This window comes from Mesitornis unicolor, unplaced genomic scaffold (genome assembly GCF_000695765.1).
Source record: "Mesitornis unicolor isolate BGI_N332 unplaced genomic scaffold, ASM69576v1 scaffold11643, whole genome shotgun sequence".
Lineage (NCBI taxonomy): Eukaryota > Metazoa > Chordata > Aves > Mesitornithiformes > Mesitornithidae > Mesitornis > Mesitornis unicolor.
The window spans coordinates 4,458-25,956 of record NW_010175348.1 but is presented as its reverse complement, the minus strand read 5'-3'; the positions used below and the strand labels follow the sequence as shown (position 1 = coordinate 25,956).

General features: G+C 37.3%; 1 protein-coding gene across 2 annotated transcripts; it reads right to left on the bottom strand.

The window, feature by feature from the left end:
- Positions 1-3,086: 3,086 nt before the first annotated feature.
- Positions 3,087-14,632, bottom strand: PTPDC1 (protein tyrosine phosphatase domain containing 1). 2 transcript variants are annotated; one of them, XM_010181355.1, is made up of 9 exons: positions 14,548-14,632; positions 11,696-11,867; positions 10,835-10,915; positions 10,493-10,611; positions 9,580-9,717; positions 7,714-8,921; positions 6,374-6,559; positions 4,026-4,136; positions 3,087-3,203 (listed from the first exon to the last, which is right to left on the bottom strand). In XM_010181355.1, the coding sequence occupies exons 1-9, from the start codon at positions 14,630-14,632 to the stop codon at positions 3,087-3,089; spliced, it is 2,217 nt and encodes a 738-aa protein (XP_010179657.1). The 2 variants fall into 2 exon arrangements, with proteins under 2 accessions (XP_010179657.1, XP_010179656.1); XM_010181354.1 differs by lacking the exon at positions 14,548-14,632 and adding an exon at positions 12,414-12,637.
- Positions 14,633-21,499: the final 6,867 nt, after the last annotated feature.

Genomic DNA, 21,499 nt, shown 5'->3' with positions numbered 1-21,499 from the left:
TCCAGGCAACCTGTGCCAGTGTTTCACCATCCTCAGCATAAAAAAGGTCTTCCTTCTCTAGTCTGAATCTCCCCTCTTCATTTTGTCCACCAGTGTCTGGAGACAGCAGAGCGTGTTTGTCCTCACAGTCACAACGCAGCCAGGAGTGGGTGTGCTATGGGAGTTTATCCAGAATCTTTCAGTCTACTTTTCTGGGCTTCAAATTTATACATCCCTTACCTCTCCTTCCTTAGTCCCAGACTACTGCGAGACTCCAGTTTGCACAGGAGCTGTGCAGCATTGCTTTTCAGCTCTGCCTCACAAGGCATTTTCGGCATTTGGAGAGACAAAATCCTGGAGAAGGGGAAGAGGTACCTGTTTCCCTGCAGAGAACTCTAGGATGAAAGCTGGAACAACAAAGGGCTCAGGAACCCACACAAAGTTGCCTTTCCTTGGCCACACTTGAGGAGACTGTCTTGTAGTCACTGACTGGATCTAAAAAGCTCCTTCCCTCATCTCCGCTTGCCCAATGAAAATTCTCAGCACTTTTGGATTATGTGGAAACCCACCTTAGAACTTCTCTAGGCCTGGCTTGGGGGCAAAATCCAGCTTTTCTAATACAAGTTGCCGAGTTTGCTCTTTGGACAGGTACTGCAGTATATGAATCCCCTATAGCATCAGTCAAGTACCACATCCCAGATGTAGGTGCCTAGCAGCCTTCCCCAGTGCACTGGTAAATGAGGTGGTAAAGCACAAGAGCAGGCATTGCAGAAGGAGGCATTTGGCCACAAAGGACATAATTTTTCTAGTCAGGATTCTTCTAGTTATATTTTGGTAGTTACCATATCTTACTACAGGTTAGAAGTGAGCTGGCTGGTGGACTTGAGGCAAGGCAGGACCAAGGAAGAAGATTCCTAATGTTACAGAGATGGTTAGCACTGCAGCAGAGGAGAGGGTTCTCTTGTACAGCGTGGTTGGGGGCTCGAGGATTCTGCACTTTTGACATGACTTTGTGGCAAGGTTCAATAGATTCAGTGTGCTTTCTGTGGTTTACTGCTGCTGCAGGGGGGCGCTTCACAGCTGCTGCCAATACTGAGGTGACCTTCTCACAGAAGATGAATTTCCTGGAAAAACAGAGAAGGTGGTAGATGCTAGCTGGGGTCCTCCTGTCCCATCCTGCCACCTACTCATGGCTTTTTTGCTGCAGCAGGATTAGGTGACACAATGTTAGCATGACAAGGCAGCGCTCCCGATAAGCATAAAGAGAAATCTGGCCACACATAACCTGCAGCTGCAAGGCTGTCGCACAAGGCTGTGGGTCAGGTGTAGCACATGAGGAAGTGATAAGGAAAGGGAGTATTTGCTATTTACACATTTACATCACCCAGGTCACAAATTAATTAATAGGCTGCTGCTAAAGTTTCTAAGTTTGATTATTCATGCAGATGTGGTGGCCACTTTGGCCATAATCACAACCACATTTGTCAGTGAACCAAAAAACCTACTAAATTGTATTAAAAATCCACCCAGTTCTACAATATGCATTTACATGGACTGCATGAGTGTATGTAATTTTTTAAATGCCAACATCTGATATTAACTTCAGAAAGATTATCCTAGCTGGATCTTATCATATGTGAAAGTCCTTGTTAATTATACTGATCTGAATTCTGAGCTGGTTTCTACACCTCAGGTCTATAATACCAGGAACTGGTGCTAGCTGTTCCAAGCTGTTAACTGTAGCAAACTGAAATAATTTCTTGGGAAACCAAGATACCTGCAAATGCATCTTAGTATTCCCAAGCCTGACTGCTAAGATATGCTGGCTAACATTAAACTGCTTGTGATGTTGCTGTGCCTCTGTGAAGCTGCTTTCATGCATGGGATTTGTATGCAAGATTTCATTTCAAGTGTGCTTTCTTTAGGATGATTATGCCAAAGTACTTGTTTGTATCTGAATTGATATATAATAATCTAACAGTTGAAGCATGTATAATTTATATGTATTTTAAACTGGTCTATTTTTAACTCTAAATATTAGTCATTTACGGTGACGAATAAAAATATTTTAGAAAAGGACTGATTCTTGTTTAACTACTTAAATATATCAAACTGAAAAAACTGTTAATCCTGCAAATTGCCATTCCAGTCCCAATCCTAAGGCTGTAATCAAAAACCGCAGTTATGATGATATCTTAGTTGTTTCTGTCTTATTAGATAAAAATGCCTCCATAAAGTGTATCGCAGATAATAAGATTTTCATTGATTATTTTTAGTATTACTATGTTACACTTATGCAAGTATTTGCTGAACATAAGTATGGACAGAATTATATCCTTATTAAGGTTTGATAATTGTTTTCTCACTTAAAATCAGATCTATATAAAAGTTCAGCTAAAAAGGTAAAATTTTACTCTTATTCAAAGCACTTAAAATGCCACAATCAATTTTCCATTAAAAACACTTCAAAGTTAGCCAAAAAAAGTCCACATTAAGACCTTGATATGCACTTAACATATTTCTCCACTGCAATATCTTTTAGAAACAGATTGGTGACAATTACTTAAGAGATCTAAGGAAAAAATTATCTTCTGTCAATCGTAGACCTCAAGATGTGTTCATTATTACTCTTAGTCTTATTTTTAAATTTCTAAAAGGAAAAATAGTTTAAGTGCAGTCAATATTTACTTTCTGCAAAGTATATCAAATAACATTAATGTAAACATACGTAGTATTAACTCAATCCATGAAACCTTTGTGTACCATGGCACTGAACTTATGGCAGTTTTGTAACTTGAAAATAATGTTGCTTCCCAGTGACAGAGGTTTTAAAATCAATAAATACATTTGAAAACAAGAAAGCAGTTCACAATATAAAAGTATAGTACCTGAAACCAAATGCTAGAGTACAGTCACAAAGGAGCTGCTCTTTAGAATTGTGTAAATAGATCATCCCCAAAACTCCCTCCAAAAAAATAAAATGCTTTGTTAATAACTAAATTACTTATAGTTAGGTAGATCATGCCAGATAGCACAAAATACAGTAGCTGGAAAATGCAAAATAACTTGGTAGGCCCACCTAATTCTTTGGCATAGCTGTGCAGAAATCAAGAGGGCTTCTCTGTTCCTTCCTTAAGCTTTTTTCTTTTTTCTTCCAGCACTTGCTGAAATACTTTTTTCAAGGTATTGTAAACATCTGGTCCATTTTCAGAATCGAAGCTTGTCTAGTAAAAGAGAGAAATTTAAGTTCAGTTGTTAAATAAATGTCATACAAAAAAATGCAAAGTAGATGACCAACGTTTTTTTAAAATTAGTTTTAAGATTTATCAAGAAAGTATGTGTTTCATAATGGAGTACTTAATGCTAAGTACTTTCAATTTTATGCTGCCTAGACACTAAACCAAACTATTAGAAGGAGAAATGTGATGACTGTTTTAACAGATGACATGTCTGTAGATTTACAGGAGATTAGGAAGCAGCATGATGAATGCTCTGTTCAAATAATTTCACCTGCTGAATCTGAGAAGCAGCTCTGAGCTGAGCAATATCAAGCTTAACCTGTCACTGCTGTGAAATGATTCCCAAAGCAGAAGTTATTTATACGTATCCTATATTAAGGGCCCCAAACATAACTGGATTGCAATGTAATTTCAGAAAATGATTTAATGTTATGGAAAGACTACAAGTAGTACAGAATCTACCAAAGCCTTTGGTAAGCTACTCCCAGTGATTAATTAATTATTCTCATCACTTTAAAATTCTCTCTTCTGTAATTTGAAGAAGTCCATGAATTGGCAGTGACCCAGAAACAGAAAAATGAGACTAAAAGATTAAGGCTGTAGAAAGAGAATTTAATTTTCTGGAGAATATTTCCTACCCTTTTTGTAGGGTGATTATTGTAAAATGTAAACTCGGAAATAGATAAGCATGAGTACACAAAGTATGAAGGAATTACTGTAACTTTTCTCACAGAGGCCTACTTTGTTGATTCACCCTTCATGATTCAAAACAAATAAATATGATACCATGGACAAACGGTTACTTGCCTTAGTGAAAGCTTTAATAGCACGAGCAAGTAAGGCCTCCTCCACATCAGCTGGTAGCATTTGCAAGTTCACCACACAGTGTAAAATACAAAGGATAGTTTGACACTGTTCCTGGTGGGTAAAAGGAACAGCAGCTTATTAGAAGAAATACTGTAATGTAAAAACATTGAACTTTCAGTTTTTGTTAATTGCTGTTCAAATATCAGACTTTGCCTTCCTGTATTGAAACCTTCAGCCGTGGGAGTTGACGGGGGTGGAATTTTCTGAAGCCTAAAGAGCCTCTACATAATTATTTCAGTCACGATGGAAGAAACTCCTGTAGTGTACCCCAAAGTGCTCTGGAAATTTCCAGGAGGTCAGGCGTGCATCCAGAGACTTATTTTTCAAGGTCCCCTACACAAACAGTAGCATTCATGTGAACTGAGATTTTCTTTTCAGCCAAAATGCTATGCATGTTTAGGGCACTTTCCCCAGCTAACACACAATGACCTGCATTTCTCTCTGTCCTACCAACTCTCCTTCATCATTGAAGGAAGCTTGCATAAAGACATCTGGGCAGTTCTAGTAAGAATCACACACAGAATCACAGAATCGCTCAGTTGGAAAAGACCTCCAAGATCATCACGTCCAACCGCTCCTGTCTACCCCCTAAACCATATCCCTAAGTACCTCGTCTACCCGCTCTTTAAATACATCCAGGGATGGTGACTCCACCACCTCCCTGGGCAGCCTGTTCCAGCCTCTGACAACCCTCTCAGTAAAGAACTTCCTCCTTATCTCTGACCTGAACCTTCCTTGGCACAGCTTGGTGCCGTTACCCCTTGTTCTATCCCCCATCACCTGGGAGAAGAGACCAGCACCCACCTCTCTACAACCTCCCTTGAGGCAGTTGTAGGTGGTGATGAGGTCTCCCCTCAGCCTTCTCTTCTCCAGGCTAAACAACCCCAGTTCCCTCAGCTGCTCCTCATAAGGCTTGTTCTCCAGAGCCCTCACCATCCTTGTGGCTCTTCTCTGAAGATAAGGATGTATACAGTGGAAAGGTAAGGATGCATACAGTGGAAAACAGTATCTTTGAAGATGCTAGTTCCCATCCATTTTCCAACAGAAATGGATCTCCACACTGGCAGGTCACTTAACAGTGAAAAATTAAAACTTGAGGGATTTCAGGGAAAAGCAGCTAAATGTGCACCAGTATACACAGGGGACTGTCTGGCTGGAGAGCAGATCAGCAAGAAAGAACCTGGGCATCCCAGCACATAGAGAGTTGAACATGAGCCAGCAATGGACCCTTGCGGTATAGGCAGCTTAAGAGCATCCTAGGCTGCATTAGGCAGAGCAGGTCAATGGAGGTGACACATCTGGAGCGCTGGTCCAGCTCTGGGCTCCTTGGTAGAAGAAGGACATTGACACACTAGAGCTAGTCCAGTGAGGGGTCAAAGATGATTAAGGGACTGGAGCATGTGTCATACAAGCAACTTACTCTAGTTGACTCTATTTTTAGCATGGTGGTTGGACTAGAAGATATCCAGAGGTCTCTGTCACTCTACTACCTTCTAATTCTAAAATAATATAGGTTAAGGTAAGATAAAATGAATATTTTTAAATTAAAAACCCCATAATTATTATTCCTTTCCTATTCATTTATAACAGGTGTCAAGCAGCTGTTACTTAATACAATAAGGAAGTTAAAATTCTGATAGAGTGGAAGAACGCTTCAGGAAGAAACATGACATTTTTAGATGAACTTGAGAATTCTGAATGTCATGTGATGAAGGTGGTGACTGCACAGAAACTTCCGACCACCTGATGATTAGAAGCTGTATTCCTGAATATTTGGAGGCTGTTAAAAGGAGACCTATTTTCTTCATAAATACTTTGAAAACAAAGAATTCCAAAAGAATTAGGAAATGATTTTGTGTAAATAGATCAAAAACAGAGTTCGTTTGGTGGTGGTTGTTTTTTTTTAATTTACCTCGCTAGCATCTAGCCCTTCAGGGAAAGCCAAATTGAACAGTCTGGATCAGAAATACCCGATTTCAGAATGCAGATGGCCACAGTTCTGACTTTTGTAAAGGAATTTGGCCTAGCTTCTGTTTCTTTGAATTGGCAAATTCTTCCTATTCTTTGCCCCAGCTCTTTCAAAGCTGTTGGATTTGCACAGCAAATGACGTTTACACAGCAAATATGACAACCATTAAGCACAGCTGCCACTGGGTGTGTATATGCCACTGACAGTATCTGTATTTTTCTTATAATTTTCACTATCATAGTACTATTCAATACCAAAACAATCCTTATTTTGATATTTAAAGAGATTGAAGTTGCCTTTTAAAAGTAGTAATACCTACCTTCCTCAGTAAGTAAAGTGGATCCTGTGATTCTGTGACATTTTTTGCCAGCATGTCAACATCATCTTTGGATATAATGGGTTCTTTCAGCTGCTCTATCCAGGACCACATCAAGCTACAGAGGATAAAAGGATCTCTCTCGGTACAGATTTTATCCCAAGCTCCATCTCGAGAATTCAGTTCTTTCTTAAAAAACAGAACAAAACAAAACTGAAAATGCATCATCTATTTACTTTTGCTAACATTCTTTTTGATTGTAGCAATACTTGGCTGCTTACATTCCAACACAAAAAAGAAGACTTAAAGAGTTACCAAAAAAAATTTCAGTTTTTTTCCAAAGCATCAACATCAATCAGTAGTAATACAAGCCATTCTTTAAAACAGAAGGATGACAAACAATGCAGCTCAAAACCTCCCAATTATCTACTACAATACATAAACTAGCTTTGGATTCCAACTTCAAAGCAAATGTTGCTAGGAGGATTTGGTTCTTAGAATAAGCAATTAAGTTTCTACTAAATTGTTTTACACACAGAATCCTCTGATTAGTTCTGAGAAAGCACTAATTAGAAACAACACAGCTCTACCTTAAAATCTGTAGTACTTCTATGCTACCAGCAGCCAAGTTACAACCACAGATAATTGCATCAGTTTTCATTAGTTAATAAAATGAAGGAACACAACCAGAAACAATGTTCTAATTTCCTGCTACAGATCAAAATTTGTAAGTGCATTTTGCGTGCTTTCGAAAGAACTGGCCCATAACTGACAAATACAATCAGTTACTGAAGCAGAGTACAAACCTGTGTCCCATTGTGCCAAAAGCACATGGTGGCATTTCATAGAATCACAGAATGGTTTTGGTTGGAAAAGACCTTTAAGATCATCAAGTCCAACCATTGAACCAGCCCTAAGTCCACCACTAGACCATGTCCCTGAGCACGACATCTCCTCGTCTTTTAAACACCTCCAGGGATGGTGACTCCACCACCTCCCTGGGCAGCCCCTGCCAGTGCTTGACAACCCTTACAGTAAAGATATTCCTCCCAACATCCAAACTAAAGCTGCCTTGGTGCAACTTAAGGCCATTACCCCTTGTCCTATCACCAGCTACTAGCGAGAAGAGATTGACCTCCACCTCACTACAACCTCCTTTCAGGGAGCTGTAGAGGGCTAGAAGGTCTCTCCTCAGTCTCCTTTTCACCAGACTAAACAAGCCCAGCTCCCTCAGCTGCCCCTTTCAGGACTTGTGCTCTAAACACTTCACCAGCTTCCATTGTAGGAATTAACCTAGGTAAAATAATGCAGACCCAAAAACATTTACTCAAGTTCAGAATTACCTGCCACATTTCTACCTTCTGCTTCACTTCATCCTCTCCCAGAAATTCATTTATATCTGCAAGTGCTTTTGCTGCCAAAACTCTTCGGGCTTCCAAACTTAATTCTGACTGCAGAACAATGTGTGGAATTGCCTCTGACACATCTTTGCTACCTTGGCTTTCATATCCAATGGAAAAGTTCACTTTAGAAGAAGAAGAAGAATCAGAGTCCTCAGAGACATAGACTCTTCTGCTGTACATATTAGTCTCGCGCTCTTTTCCGTGACTAGTCTCCTTGGTAAAATCATGTCTTGGCGTTCCACATTCCCTGGTATTGTGGATAGATGCTAGACCTGAAGAAAAGGTTCTGCTGCGTTGTACTTCTTTGGTAGAGTTCCTTCTGTGATAAAGTGAAGATCCATCTTTTTGTCCATCCAAATTAAATTTACCTTGGCTCCAGAACATACATGTATTGCGTACTAACACTTCTTTGTTTAAATCCAACTGCGGCTTTAGTTCGCCTGTGGCAGAACACTCCTCACCACTGTTCTGCTTCGATTTGTTGCACAGTAATATCTGAGTAGGTACTGTCCATGCACTTTCTCCTTGTTCTAAGAGAAACTCGGTTCTTCTTAAATCTGACTCACTATAACTTAGACGCTTTTTCAGATGAGTAAGAGGCTGAAGGCATTCAACATTCCTTCTTTTCCAAAGAGGATCACATTCGTGTCTCAGGGAGAAATGAGAATCCTGGGTCTCAGAAGTGAATGAGTGGGGGTGGGAGGAGTCCGACATGTCACTGTTCTGCCCTGCAAGTTCTCTGTCTAGCTGTGTGGACACCAACTGAGAAACAGTCTTTTCAATTTCAACCGAGAGATCAGGTATATCTAACAATTCTGCCTCTATCACTTGTCTGTTTTCAGCCAAGTCTAGCAACAGTTTGCAAACTAGATGAATAAGTTTTGGCACATGTTTGAGATGCCTGCTTTCGTAACCGTGGAGCAGATGCCTCTGACGGGTCAGGTACTGGGACAATGTCACTGCATGCGCCTTGGGCTCACAGCATGCAAATACATTTCTCAGAGGAACCAAAAACTGAGTGAATTCTCTGATGCATAATAACTGCCCTCTAGTCTGAATAGAATTAGGCCTTTTTGCTCTGACAAAAAGAATTGCTTGATCAGCACTCATTCTTGTTGCAAAAACTAAGTAGCAAGCTATTAGAACACCTGGAAAACATGAAAACAAGCATTAGTTGAAGAATACCAGACTAAAATATTCAGTGAAACTACAGGATAAAATTAATATAGGCAAAGATACAGCTTTATGCTCCCTATCACGTGATGCTGCTATATAAGTACAGTTGCATTTGCTGGACCACAAGATGGTAAACACATTCTCACGATACTTTCAGTGAGAGCTAGTTTCTCACTGCAGCATCTCAAGGAGTGCCGTCATTTGTGAACACAGGAGCAATGGTGGCTTCAACAGGAAGGACATGGGCAGAAAGGTCTTGAAAGAGACAGAAGCAAGTAAAATTGTAATTGCTTCACCAAATCCATCTGATCTAACAATGACTGGTAGGTTTGTCAACAAGTAATAAATACTGGAAAATGAAAGTGTACGAGGTGAATTTCTCCCACCAAAACCAAGCTGTTCCTCTTGAATGTAACAAGGAATTATTATACAGATTAAACAAATTTTCCAGCCTTATGGGTTACTGTTTTTAATATACTAAAACTGATCATCTCCTGCTGTTCAGTTCATTTTCACAGATTTGTTTAGCATTTTTAACCATTTTATAGATGTACATCTTGCAATGATACAGAATCTAAACAAATTATTATTAGCAGAACAATTCTGTTGATCTTGCAGTAGAGCACATACCTGTCCGACCAAGTCCTGCATGACAGTGAACCGCTACCCTCCCTTCCTGCAATGCGAAAGCCATGACTTTTACCATATCAAGTATGGTAGTGAGAGATGCCACTCCGTAATCCTTCCATCCAAAATTATAAAAATAAACTGAAATAAAAAGAGAGTTGTTTTCTGTTGTGCAGAATGTGAAATTATCAGTACTATATGCAGAGGAGAGATGACTAAGAATAAATGATAGCACTAAAATTGCATAATGGATCTTAGAATCTGACTACGTATTGTTTGCAAGAGACTATTTTCCCATTTGAGAGTAGGCTTGCTATTAAAATTTGGTAAATACATGAAGCTAGCAAAGATTTGTCAAACTAAAGTTCAGCTAGAATGTAAAAGGTGTAACAAAACTGAGTGATTCATAAAAAAATTACTGAGCTATATATAGAGGCAGGCTAATTTTTTCTTTTTAGAAATAAAAGCACTTCTTCAGTCAAGAGCAGTTTCTTACAGAGAGGCACTTTTTCTCATCTCACCATAATAAGAAAATACAAAAATACTGTCAGTACAAATGTCCTCAAATGAAATAACGTTTTATATTCTAGATAAGAATGCATGAATTGTACCAGAATTCAAAACACCATTAATGCTTTATATATTTGGGAACTCAGAAGAAAAATAAAAAATTCACTAGCTGTTGTCCTTTCTTTATTCTAAACATCTCAATATAAACCCTCCATCTCACTCTACATAGATACGATCTTGGATAATGTGTTATTCACTCCTGATTATATTTGCCAAGTTCCACGTTTACATCTCATTTTGTGCAATTTCTTATATAGCTGCTTTTAACACAGAAGAATTCAAGTAAAATATCATTTAAGGGCTAAAATCAATAATTAATGAGGAGCAGCAGCAGGGGTGAACTTACTTCCAGCCTCCATGAAAGCTTCAGGAAGGTAGGTGAACCCACTTTCTTGTTCCAGTGGATTCCCACAGCTCGCATGCTCCCCAGGACGCTGAAGGTTAATTACGGTTTTTATGCAACATCTTAGGGAAGGAATAGATGAGTCAAAGTATTATATGCAGCCAAAATCTCATTATCTCCTGTTTTCTGAAACACACTTTTTATTCTTAGTGGAGAATAAATCTCTACCTGTAGATCATTAAAATGAAAGGATCTTTATCAACAATCCAAAACTACGTTGAAAGAGAAAATGGATCATGATCTACACTACTAATACCTACAATAAATAATGGCTGTATTTGTTACCTTTCAAACTGTTCAATGATGTTGTACTTTTCAATTAATTCTGTTGAGGGTCGAGCCATAGCCAGTATGTTATCTGTTATCCTGAGAAAAGTAGATAATAATGTTGTTGTTAATAATTTACTGGGTATTAATCTACCAAAAAAATAATACTGTTATTTTCAAGAAAGACATAATACCTTGCTGATTAACTATAAATTATTTTTCAAAAAAATTCTACTATCATACAACGGTAGCTACAAATCCTGTGAAGTTGATACAGATATTACCTATCAACAGACCATTGCTGGAACTATTTAAATGCCAGGCCAATGAATAGATTGAAAAAACCCTTGAATGTAAATCTGGACTCAGATCTCTGTTTGGCCCTTTAAGGTTTGTATCATTCTGAATAGCATTTGCCTTTACAAAAAAAATCAGTAAGAATGTAAAGATACATTTTATGTGAATATTACTGAAAATGAATATGCTTTTGAACACACACATTATTTCATCTTTAGTAAATGTTTTACTTTTAAATACTATTATGAATGCATTTTAATTAATTTGCATTTTAAACCTTAGCAATAACTGTCTACAACCCTGAATAATTTTTTTTATAATTCATAACAGATAGGTATTTATTCTTTTGGACCTGAACCAAACTCATTCTAAGAAAACAGAAGTCTGTCATCTTCTTTACTGAGCTATGTACAATGGCCATTATGCTTTACCGTTCTGAATCAAGCTGTCATTGTGCTTTATACTTAACTTAGCAGTAACTGATTAAAAAAAACACGACCTCATTATTTTACTTTTAATTTTCTCTTTTAATAAATACAACAGATGCAGTAACATTTAGTGAGAATAAATGCTTCTTATTACCAAGAAGAGTAGAGCCCTTTAATGGCTTGCTCCTGGTCACTCCATCGAGCTGGATTTTCATACTTGCAAGCACGTCCACCACATGCCATGGAGCACTGCATGTGACCAGGAATGACATGGCGAAGGCGCTCCCCTACTTTAGTATACTTTGCAGTTGGACGCCTTGAACTTCCTAGAACATAAACAAAAGTAGATTTAGTAAGAAAGCTTATAAATTCGTCTCCACCTTAAAAGTATCATTTCAACCTTAAACTGATGGTTACAAATAGCATAAATATATGGAAGATACATTTAAAGCTCATTTTTCAAAACACGCTTAAGGATTTTGAGGGGAAAAAATGCTTGAATTACTGCAGAAGTTGTTTTTTCTCACAGTAACTTTGTTGTTTCTGATTAAGTTGGAGGTGTGTGATACCCTTTGCAATTAGAAAAAAATTTCACGGTCCTCTTCCACATGAAATCGAAAATACTTAGCTATATACTTGGTGTACGTGTGAATGTGTGCTTCTGTTTTATCTGTTCTTTGTAACTGAGCTGTTAGAGTAAAAAACATATTAATTCTTGAATAAGGAATCAGTGAACAAAATAAAAAATACAGGGAAAAAATTAAAACGCAGTATTTTATGCATACATATAAAATATAGTTAACAAAAGTATATTAATTTAATACCACAAAATTACCCAGAACTGCCAACAGTCTTAATGAAAAGTACTTTACTTTTTTTTTCAGGAAAAGTTGCATCCAGCTCCTCAGGGCTCAGCGCCGATACCGCCACCATAACCCGGTGAGTTGACGATGAGAGTACCTCTACAACTGAGCTCCGGCGTCTCTGGATTATGCGAAGAAGGGGATCGGAGGAAGAATGCCTCCGACCATGGAAAAAGTTGCTAAAAATACTCACTGCCGAATGCCTTTGGGGTGAAGCTTGCATGACTGACCAGCCCCAGCTACTGTCTAAGAAGGCTGCTGGGGATGTACTGGTAGGAAATTCAAGTTGCTCTGCGCTGAAGTTGCACAGAGCTGTGCATCCTTCTGTACGCAGCAGCTAGTCAGCATGGGCTGAGCTGTCTCCATAGTAACTAATAATGGAGGTGCTGCCGCCAGCTATCCTTAGGGCTGCTCCATTCTATAGGAATCCATTCTGTTTGCGACAAACTGTTCAGCTGCTTCATGAAAATAGTTGCATTTCAAGTAGATAATTTTGCAGATGGACTGGGAACAACCAAAACATTTTCCATAAACAATGTGAGTATTTAGCTGTTGTAAATAATGTGCATTCAGAACTCCCTAAGACACAAAATACTAGATTCAAAAGAACAATCAAAATGTAGCTGGAGGCTCTGCTTCCTGAGAAATCTGTAAGTAAGTACATTATACTCCCCCACCTCTTGGTTTAACATTCCACAACCACCTCTCCCCTCCTCCACTTAGTTGCTCCAAAATGCATCATTAGCTCTGTAATGATTGGGATTAGTGTGTTCCTACTGAAATGGTTCAGTACATGATGAATTGTAGACTGTTCGCTCTGGACCATTCATATCCTCTAACAAAACACAGTTTGTCATTCCAAACAAAAGGCTTTTTTTTTTTCAGGGCACGGATTTTTATTAAGCAAAACTGTCAGCCCTGCAGATTATGGAGAGGAGAAGATGCATCAGTTGAGAGCTTTAGGCTTTTGAAGGTAGGTATTAGGTGGCAAATTGATTCCCACTTAGCTTCTAGTGTTCTAAGATGGAGAATGAGCTGGCCAGAAAGATCACAACATTCTCAAAAGAACAAAATTTTCCTGCAACTATGTGGACAACAGACAGTGCTAAAAAAACCTCTGTTATTCCATTGTCTGTGCATTAAGACTGCATGTTAAGAGAGAAACTGGGGAAATCAAGAAAACTCACCATAATTTATTCAATAAGCAAATAAATCCCATTGCATTTTCCTAAGAATATATCCTATCATTAGCTTGTGTTTGACATTTCTTTTTGTACTACAAAACCAGTAACTCTTAGAGAGGAATCTGCATAAGAGAAAGAACTCTTCTACTAAAAATTAATCAGGCAGAAATCTACTGTTTCTTCTAGATAGTGAACAGGAATTGAGTGACTGAATTTTGAATACTGCAACCCAGCTCTAAAGGAGACATGGTAAGGATTGCTGTGGATACCAGGCCTGAAACATCCGGAGTGATATCATAGAAGAAATGGAAAATTTTAAAGCTGACTTTGGTAGTTGTTGTCTCAAAACTCTGACTATTCTAATTCAATAACAAAGCTGATATCAAGAGGTGAGGAAATACTTCAACATGCTTTTATTTTAGTGTTTGGGTGGAAGGGAAAGGAGAAGAAAAAGGCTATTTCAAGTGCTACCTATATCCAGGAAACATTACAAAATATTTCTAATTAATTATATTGCTTCCTTATATAATTCTTTTTCTCTTTACAGAAACTTTTCTTCAGCATGTATCAAAATAAAATGCTGCACATCGTGAATTTCCTACTGAATCTAGCAGGATTTGCAAGTACTCACCCAAAATAGTAAGAAATAATTACATCCCAAAAGAGTTTAAATACTTATTAGAAAGGGGTGTGTTTGTATTTTTCAGAGAGGGAGGCAGTTTCTGAACACAAAAATCACAGTTTCTTCAATTAAGAGACCTGACAGTATGTAAGTTACAGAAAAGCTTGGCATATTCACACTCTTTAGTGAAGATAAAGTTTTTCAGTTTTTCTATAGACAATTTATGTTTGTAATTTGGGATAATATTTCTGGGATTTTAACATTTCTAAGGAAAATATTTTTTTCAGAATTTCTTGAAGCACTTCTTATGAATGGCATATCAGAGAAAAATTCTTACCTGAACTCATATTTGCAAGATACAGACTGCTCTCTAGCAACGAAGAATACGGTAGTTCATTTTGCAGTAAAACTCCTGCAGCCATTGCAGTACCTGTTGAAAGAGGAATATATTCACTGAAAATCTACAACAGAAGCTCAAAAATGCAAAAAAAAAAAAAGCTGAGTACCTCACACCTGGTTATGATATCACAATGGCAGCACGATTGTTGGATTACACCATTTATAATTGTAGCTGTTACTTGCAAGCCAACTGTCTAAAGTTATATGCCTTGTCTGTTCTCTTCCCCCTGCTCCTTGTTTTCAGCCTGTTGGCAAGTCTGAAGTCACAAATATGAAGATTCTCCTCTAACAAGAAAACTGAACACAAGACTGTCTAAGCAGAAAAGACATTCTTCTCATGCTTTAATCAAATTTCTAATACAAGGTAAGTCCTGCTGTGAAGAACTTCAATCTGACAAAAAGCAAGCTAAAGGAAAGCTGTAAATATGAACATATTAATCAGTCACTGGCATGTTTAAATAAACCCTTTACATGGATCTTGAGTGGAAGTTCTTACCCAGTATGATATTACCATTCTGTTCTTCCTCACTCTATATGAAAATAGTTGCAAGTTATAAAAAGCATTTTTTATACCAAACTTAGTATGCCTCTGCTGTATGTATAACTATAGAAACTTTACTAAATAGACAAACCCTAGGTCCCAAATTCTGGAAAACCAGTATTAAGCTTCAGCAGTATAGTGTTTTAAAAGACAGATTTACTTTTAAAAAAAGTATTTTGGGGATTAGGTGATACAACAGTCCTGTGCTGTGTTGAAGTGTAGTGTTAACTGCTTGCTATTCATTGTCCACCTTTTATCTTTAATTCTGCATAACTGTTTTTAAAGTAAATATTTAAATAGATTCAAACAATTTCATTCATTCAGATATTACATTATCTACCATGAACTTGAATAAATTGAAATTATTTTCCCAACAATGCTAGTGGACTTTATTCCACATCAAAGTCACCGAGTACAGCTCTGTCCTTTTCAAAGTGCTCAGAGGTGAGAACAGAATACACGAACACATTAATAACCCTTTAGGACCGCTGTATCAATCGCCTCAAAAAGATAATTAAATTTGCCTGTGAAAGCCAAAAGGCCTTTTGAATTGTCATTGATGCTCAGAAATGCATTTCTAAAGTAAATATATTAATATTAATTAAGATGAATCTTAATAAAGGTTAAAGAGTACCTGGAGCATTTTCTACTCAGCTACTCAACCATCTGACTCTGCACTTTTAAAATCAATCCCTTAATAAATAGACAGGAATACTTGCATATAATTCCATTCTCTTTGGAGAAGCTCCAAAATCTCTGGTTGTTTTTTGTTGTTTGTTATTGGTTTCTTTTCCAGTGGACTTTGAAATCAATATGGGATGGATTTCATGATCAGAGGAAACTTTGTGGCTAAAGAAATAACTTTATTTTATTCCCAGAAATTATTTCTAGAGTTAATAGTGCTGAATTAACAAAAATGATTGGTTTCTATTTCTCAGAAAGTTCTCTTTAAAATTAATAGCTGGTCCAGATAACATGCAAACATTTGAAAAAAACCTGGGCAGCAGAATCACCATCAGTATGACTATTTAGTTTCCCTATTTCCTGCTACTCAAGTGTTACAAAAAATAAGATGAAAGATATTTCTATCATCCAAAACTAGTGTTTTGTTTTGTTTTGTTGTTTTTAACCAGGATTCAGGCTGACAAGGACTCTTAACTGAAAAGGGAAGAGATGGAGATTAATGCAGAAGATAATGTACCTACAGTATTACAAAATACTAGCAAGATTTTTCTAAACAGCAGAGGTAAAAGATGTCTGTATTTGCTGTGTAACATATCGGACCTGCCTCAATTTTATTTCAGAATACAAACCAAATCCACATTTCCTGTTTGGTAGAACCAGGCCGTTCCAACTAACTTAAGTTTTTGTCTGTGTCTTTCAGTTTGTTAAATTTACTTCCTGTTAAGTGTTTTAAATTCCATAGTGTGAGCAACGTGAGTGATTCCCTTATATTTACTTATGAAAAAAGAAGTTAAGATTGTGACAAATCACTTTACAGAGTTACATTGCACTCCCTGGAGCAGATGTAAAATGTAGGACAGGAAGTACCATTTCAGTGTTGATGTTACTAGCAGGGGGTATTACATTCCTTCACAGATAAAAAGAGTGTTAAAAGCAAAACCAGTGCTTGGGTAAATGAAACAATTCTCTCCTGAGTCTTCTATGTACCAGATATTCTTAGTTATTAATAAAAAGGTTCTCTTCAGCATTTTGTTCATCACATAAATGCTTGATAGATGCTGGAGAGTTATTCCAGGTCATGGTCCTCATTAGCTGTCCTAAGGAACTGAGTCACGTGTCGTGACACCACCCTAATCAGATCTGCTCCGTTAGCTCTGACAAGTATTTCTACTGCCAGGACAGCAAAGAAGCTGGCCTTTTAATCCCCGTTTCCCACTTCAAGAAATGGAACAGTGTCTCAGGTGATGTTCCACCTCTTTATCAGAGGAAGCAATGCCATTAAGCATGCATAAACAACACAGTTAATGAAACTAGAACATTGTAAAAATCACGTCTGTGTTGTTGGCTGACTGACATAAATAGCAGTACACATTGCCCAAGGAAACAAGAGTCTCTTGAAATCATGATACAACCTCAGATGTCAAGCACTAAGAATGATGTTTCAAGAGATCCCCTCCAGGGGTGGATTTTATACTTGTTTTTATGTCTCTATGTATTTTTGAGGTGTTTGGAGTTTTTTTCCCACTTCTGAGTGGGAAATTCCTAGCAGAAAGGCTGTAACATTGTTTCCTGTTGGTTGCACTGCCAATTCACTTGTTGCATTTGGTATCATGACAGCTGTTAAGTCCCACTGAGTGCTTGACGCATGCAGAGAGGTGACTTTCTTGCAGAGGAAATAGTATAGGCATGCCACACTGGCATAGGTGAGATCACTCCGTGCTTCCACTTTCTTTCAAGGAGTGAAGCAGCCTCTTGTCCATAACCGTTTCCTCTGGAATAAAAGCACTTCTCTTCATAAAGTTACAAGTTGAGTAGCAAAGTGCCACACAGCAAGCAGGACAAATGAGACATCAGGGATTCAAAATGAAGGAGCTTCAGCAACTAACTGGTGGGCAGACTTGCAAATGAAGAGCAGAAAGGATGCATACTTAGTGGTTCACCACCAGAAAGGAAGCACACCTTACTGGTTCACATGAGCAGGCTGCAGGATGGACTTTGCAACTAGCAATGGGGTTAGCAAATTAGCAACCGCCTTAGGAGTCACTCTGCCTTGTAGTCAGGAAAATTCCTTTTCAGTACTTCAGAATTTGGAAATCAGGGGCTTCCAGCTACTGGGCTGAATTTTTGTTACAAAATGAAATGAGAGAAAGGAACGTCGTCTAATATTTTAGCAGCCAGAAAACAATTATATAGCCAAAAAGTTTCATTGCCAAAATGTAAAGTCCTGCAAACTACACTAATTAAGATGTTTTAGACAGAAAACTAAAGGTAATTAGGGAATTAAGACTAATGATAGTGTATGAAGGACTGTTTATATTTAATGAAGTGGTTAGGATCTATTCATTAAGCTAATTATAACTTGCTCTCTAAATTCAGGTTTTAAATCTTATGTTTTAAGATAGGCAGATCATGAAGGTTTTTAACAGAAAAATCTTATAAATTTCCCGAGACATAATTATTTCTACAGGAAGGACTGGTAAATTAAATAATGTATTAAATTACAACAGACTAATCTTAACACTGCCAGAAATAACAAAGCATTTCCTTCTAAAGTTTTGTAAAACCAGATAACTGGCTGTTGTTAATCATTACGAATAATGAAACAAAATGCAAAAGTTGTTCTAAGGTATGTATCAGTTAAAAGTCTCACTGGTAGTAGATATTTCACAAATACTTAAGCTACAATTAACAAAAGGCTTGAAGGCAGTATCAGCATTGAGTGCACGTATTTCAATAGGCACACACCTTAATTTCCTAGGCTTATTTGAAATGTTTCCTACTATGAGCAAACACCAAAAACTGGAAAAAGAAACTAAACACATAGATATAGGACAGATAAAAGATAGGTAATAATGTAAACAATTTAAACAATTTTTATATAGTTTAGGTGTCTGTAATTTACACAGCAGAACAATACTATAGCTGTTGTTTTAAAACTCCAGTGGTTTCACTGGGACCAGAGAATTGATTTGTTATATGTGTTTTCTCCTCTTTGGGAAAAAATAGTCACGATCTATTTTAGTAAAAGGTGAAGGTAATTTTTAAGCATTAAGTTTGATATTTACAAAGGACTGTAACTGCTTTCACATACAAAAGAGACAAAAGAATATCATTCATTAGAAGATTATGTAGGTGTTGGTCTGGTGATTCAGTATTTGCTATTCATAGATTTTTTTTTTTACATAAATAGCAAGAAATTGCAAGCTAAACTGATGGACAGCTCTAGCAATTGACTTGATTCATGTTACTTAAGTCACATCAGCTTTCTGTGGCAGGTTTAATACAATAGTTAACAGAAGTTATTTTAAACTACCTTGAACAGGCTGGCAGCCAGTAATTACTACTAAGAATTATAAAAGAAGATGGTGAAAAATATTCATTTATTATAACTGTTCTACAAAAAAAAAAGGTGACTCAGATACTCTTGATCATGAATATCATGTTTACTAAGAGACTATTAGACTTGTAAGACTGACTACATACAGAAGAATGAAATATCGTCATTGCATTTTAACAGCATTCCGAAGTGGAAAAGTTTAAAAATTAACTCTGCAAATTAGAGAAATTATTTTTTAAATCTCATATAGTCAAAACCATAGTAAATTTACCTGGGTTATAATAGAGTTTCAATTATTTCAGTTTAACACCTTACCTGTTACCCTGCAAAAAGAATGAGTGATTGTTGATCCCTTCATTGTTGCGGTATCAACCACAAGAAATGTGTTGCACAGAATTCACATTTTACAGAAGAGAAGCTGAATGATGTTTCCACAATATTTCCTGTAGTTAATTGGATTTGTGATGGTAATCTGGGGAGGAGCCAGTAACTATCTTTTCTTAACTTAAGACTGTATGAGGAGTGCCTTACGGACTATGCAGATAATCATCCCATAAACTGCTTTCTTTCAATCAAGGGATTGAGGCAAACAGGCCACACCAACCTGATGTTTTAATAACTGAATCTTCCATCTCTTTTCTTCTGTTCACCTCATTTTCCTATTATGAGCCACAAGTAAATACATATATATATATATGTGCATGTCTACACACATCAGACAACTAAGCATATAGCTACAGAGATAATTTTGTGAAGTTATATTAATCACAGCTAAACTGATATATTAATTTCTAAATGCCATGAAAAGAAAACGAGAGATAAACGTTTCATTGTTATTTGTGGTTACACCCTGAACAAAACATTTTTTCTCACCCAATAAAGCATAGAATATCATTGAAGCATTCACATTGAGTATAAATTAACTGCATTAAAAGTAATATCTCAAAACCATAACAAAAGTAAGTTCATCCAACTGTACAGGATGTAATTAATAAAAAGCAAAGTAAAGACTTGGTTGATTTAACTACATACAATATAAATAAAGGAACAAAACAAGCTAAGTAAAATTGGATACAATATCTTATTCTATCTTACTACATCAATTTCAACCACTAAATACTAACTGACAAAAAACGGCTTTCATCTACTTCCATCACTTCCCTGCATTCCTTATTAAAAAATCCCTAGCATTAATTAAGTGCTACTGACTGCTAATCATTAAAAATGACTCCCAGTTATTTAGAAACAAAATGTTTGTGCAAGCTTCTGTGGATAGGTTATGTGTATAATTTAAGCAAGCAAGGAGAGCAAGCTACAGGAGACAACTCAAGGCTGATGCGAACAACTTTCTTAATTCCAAAAACATTGTCTCAGCTAAACACCTGCCTTAATATGGCAAATAGAGAGATGGAGCATATAACAGGACTAAATTGTTTCTTTCCTTTTCAGAAATAATTTTGTAATCATACTTCACTGGGTTTTCTTTGCTGTATTCTTCTAGTAAAAATCACAATGAAGAATAATCCAACTACTTTTCTATAGAAAAATTCATTCACTGGGAACAGAGACAATTTAACAAAGTAGTCCTTAAAATACATATCTAGTTTCTTACTGATCTTGCAGGGACAAAAAACATTCACATACATGAACTAAACTGCATCCAGTCATTTTAGTAAACATTTTTTTATATATGTATGGATGTTTGTGCAGAAAAAAAAAATCCTTCAATAAAAATGAGGCTTCAAAAGATTTGTACACAATTTTGGAAACCACACTAAGGTATCTTAGGTACTTAAAAACCTGAACATCCTACATTGCACATATTTCCTTAATATGTTAATAGCAGTTCCAGCTCCAAAGGAGCCAAGGGCCTGCAGCTCCCCAGCCTGCAGGTGGAACTAGAGGGCTCAAAACCTCCAAAACACTGGTCCTTGCGGGTTCCTGCCTGACAGGGAGTGGTGAACAGCCCCACTGCCCCAGCCCCTTGCTCAACACTAGGCTGTGAGCACACAGAATGGCGCATTCACTTAGGCATTCATGAGAGTGGATTCCAAGCAGCAACCAAAGCACATCACTGCTTTAGAGGCCCAGCAGAATGTGGTGTGAATTAAAGATCTTCAGTAGGACCCTGCATCATGGAAAATGTGGAGCAGAAAGAACTGGAGGTCAGTGAGTCCAACACACTGCTCAAGGCAGGGCTGACACCCAACTTAGATCAAGCACCGACAGATTCCTTGTCTGAAGACCCCCACACAAGTAACGCTCCTCAGCAGTAGCATCACTTCTTGGCATTGTTCGTAGTCATTATAGATCAGATATAGTCAATCA

What these genes read in the sequence shown, in the direction of transcription:
- PTPDC1 (XM_010181354.1), bottom strand. Translation starts at nt 12,627, where the DNA reads ATGCAAGCTTCACCCCAAAGGCATTCGGCAGTGAGTATTTTTAGCAAC. An exon ending in AACTTTTCCTGAAAAAAAAA is followed by an intron (nt 11,868 to 12,413) that starts GTAAAGTACTTT and finishes TTTATGTTCTAG; the next exon opens with GAAGTTCAAGGCGTCCAACT. An exon ending in CACTTTACTTACTGAGGAAG is followed by an intron (nt 4,137 to 6,373) that starts GTAGGTATTACT and finishes TTTACCCACCAG; the next exon opens with GAACAGTGTCAAACTATCCT.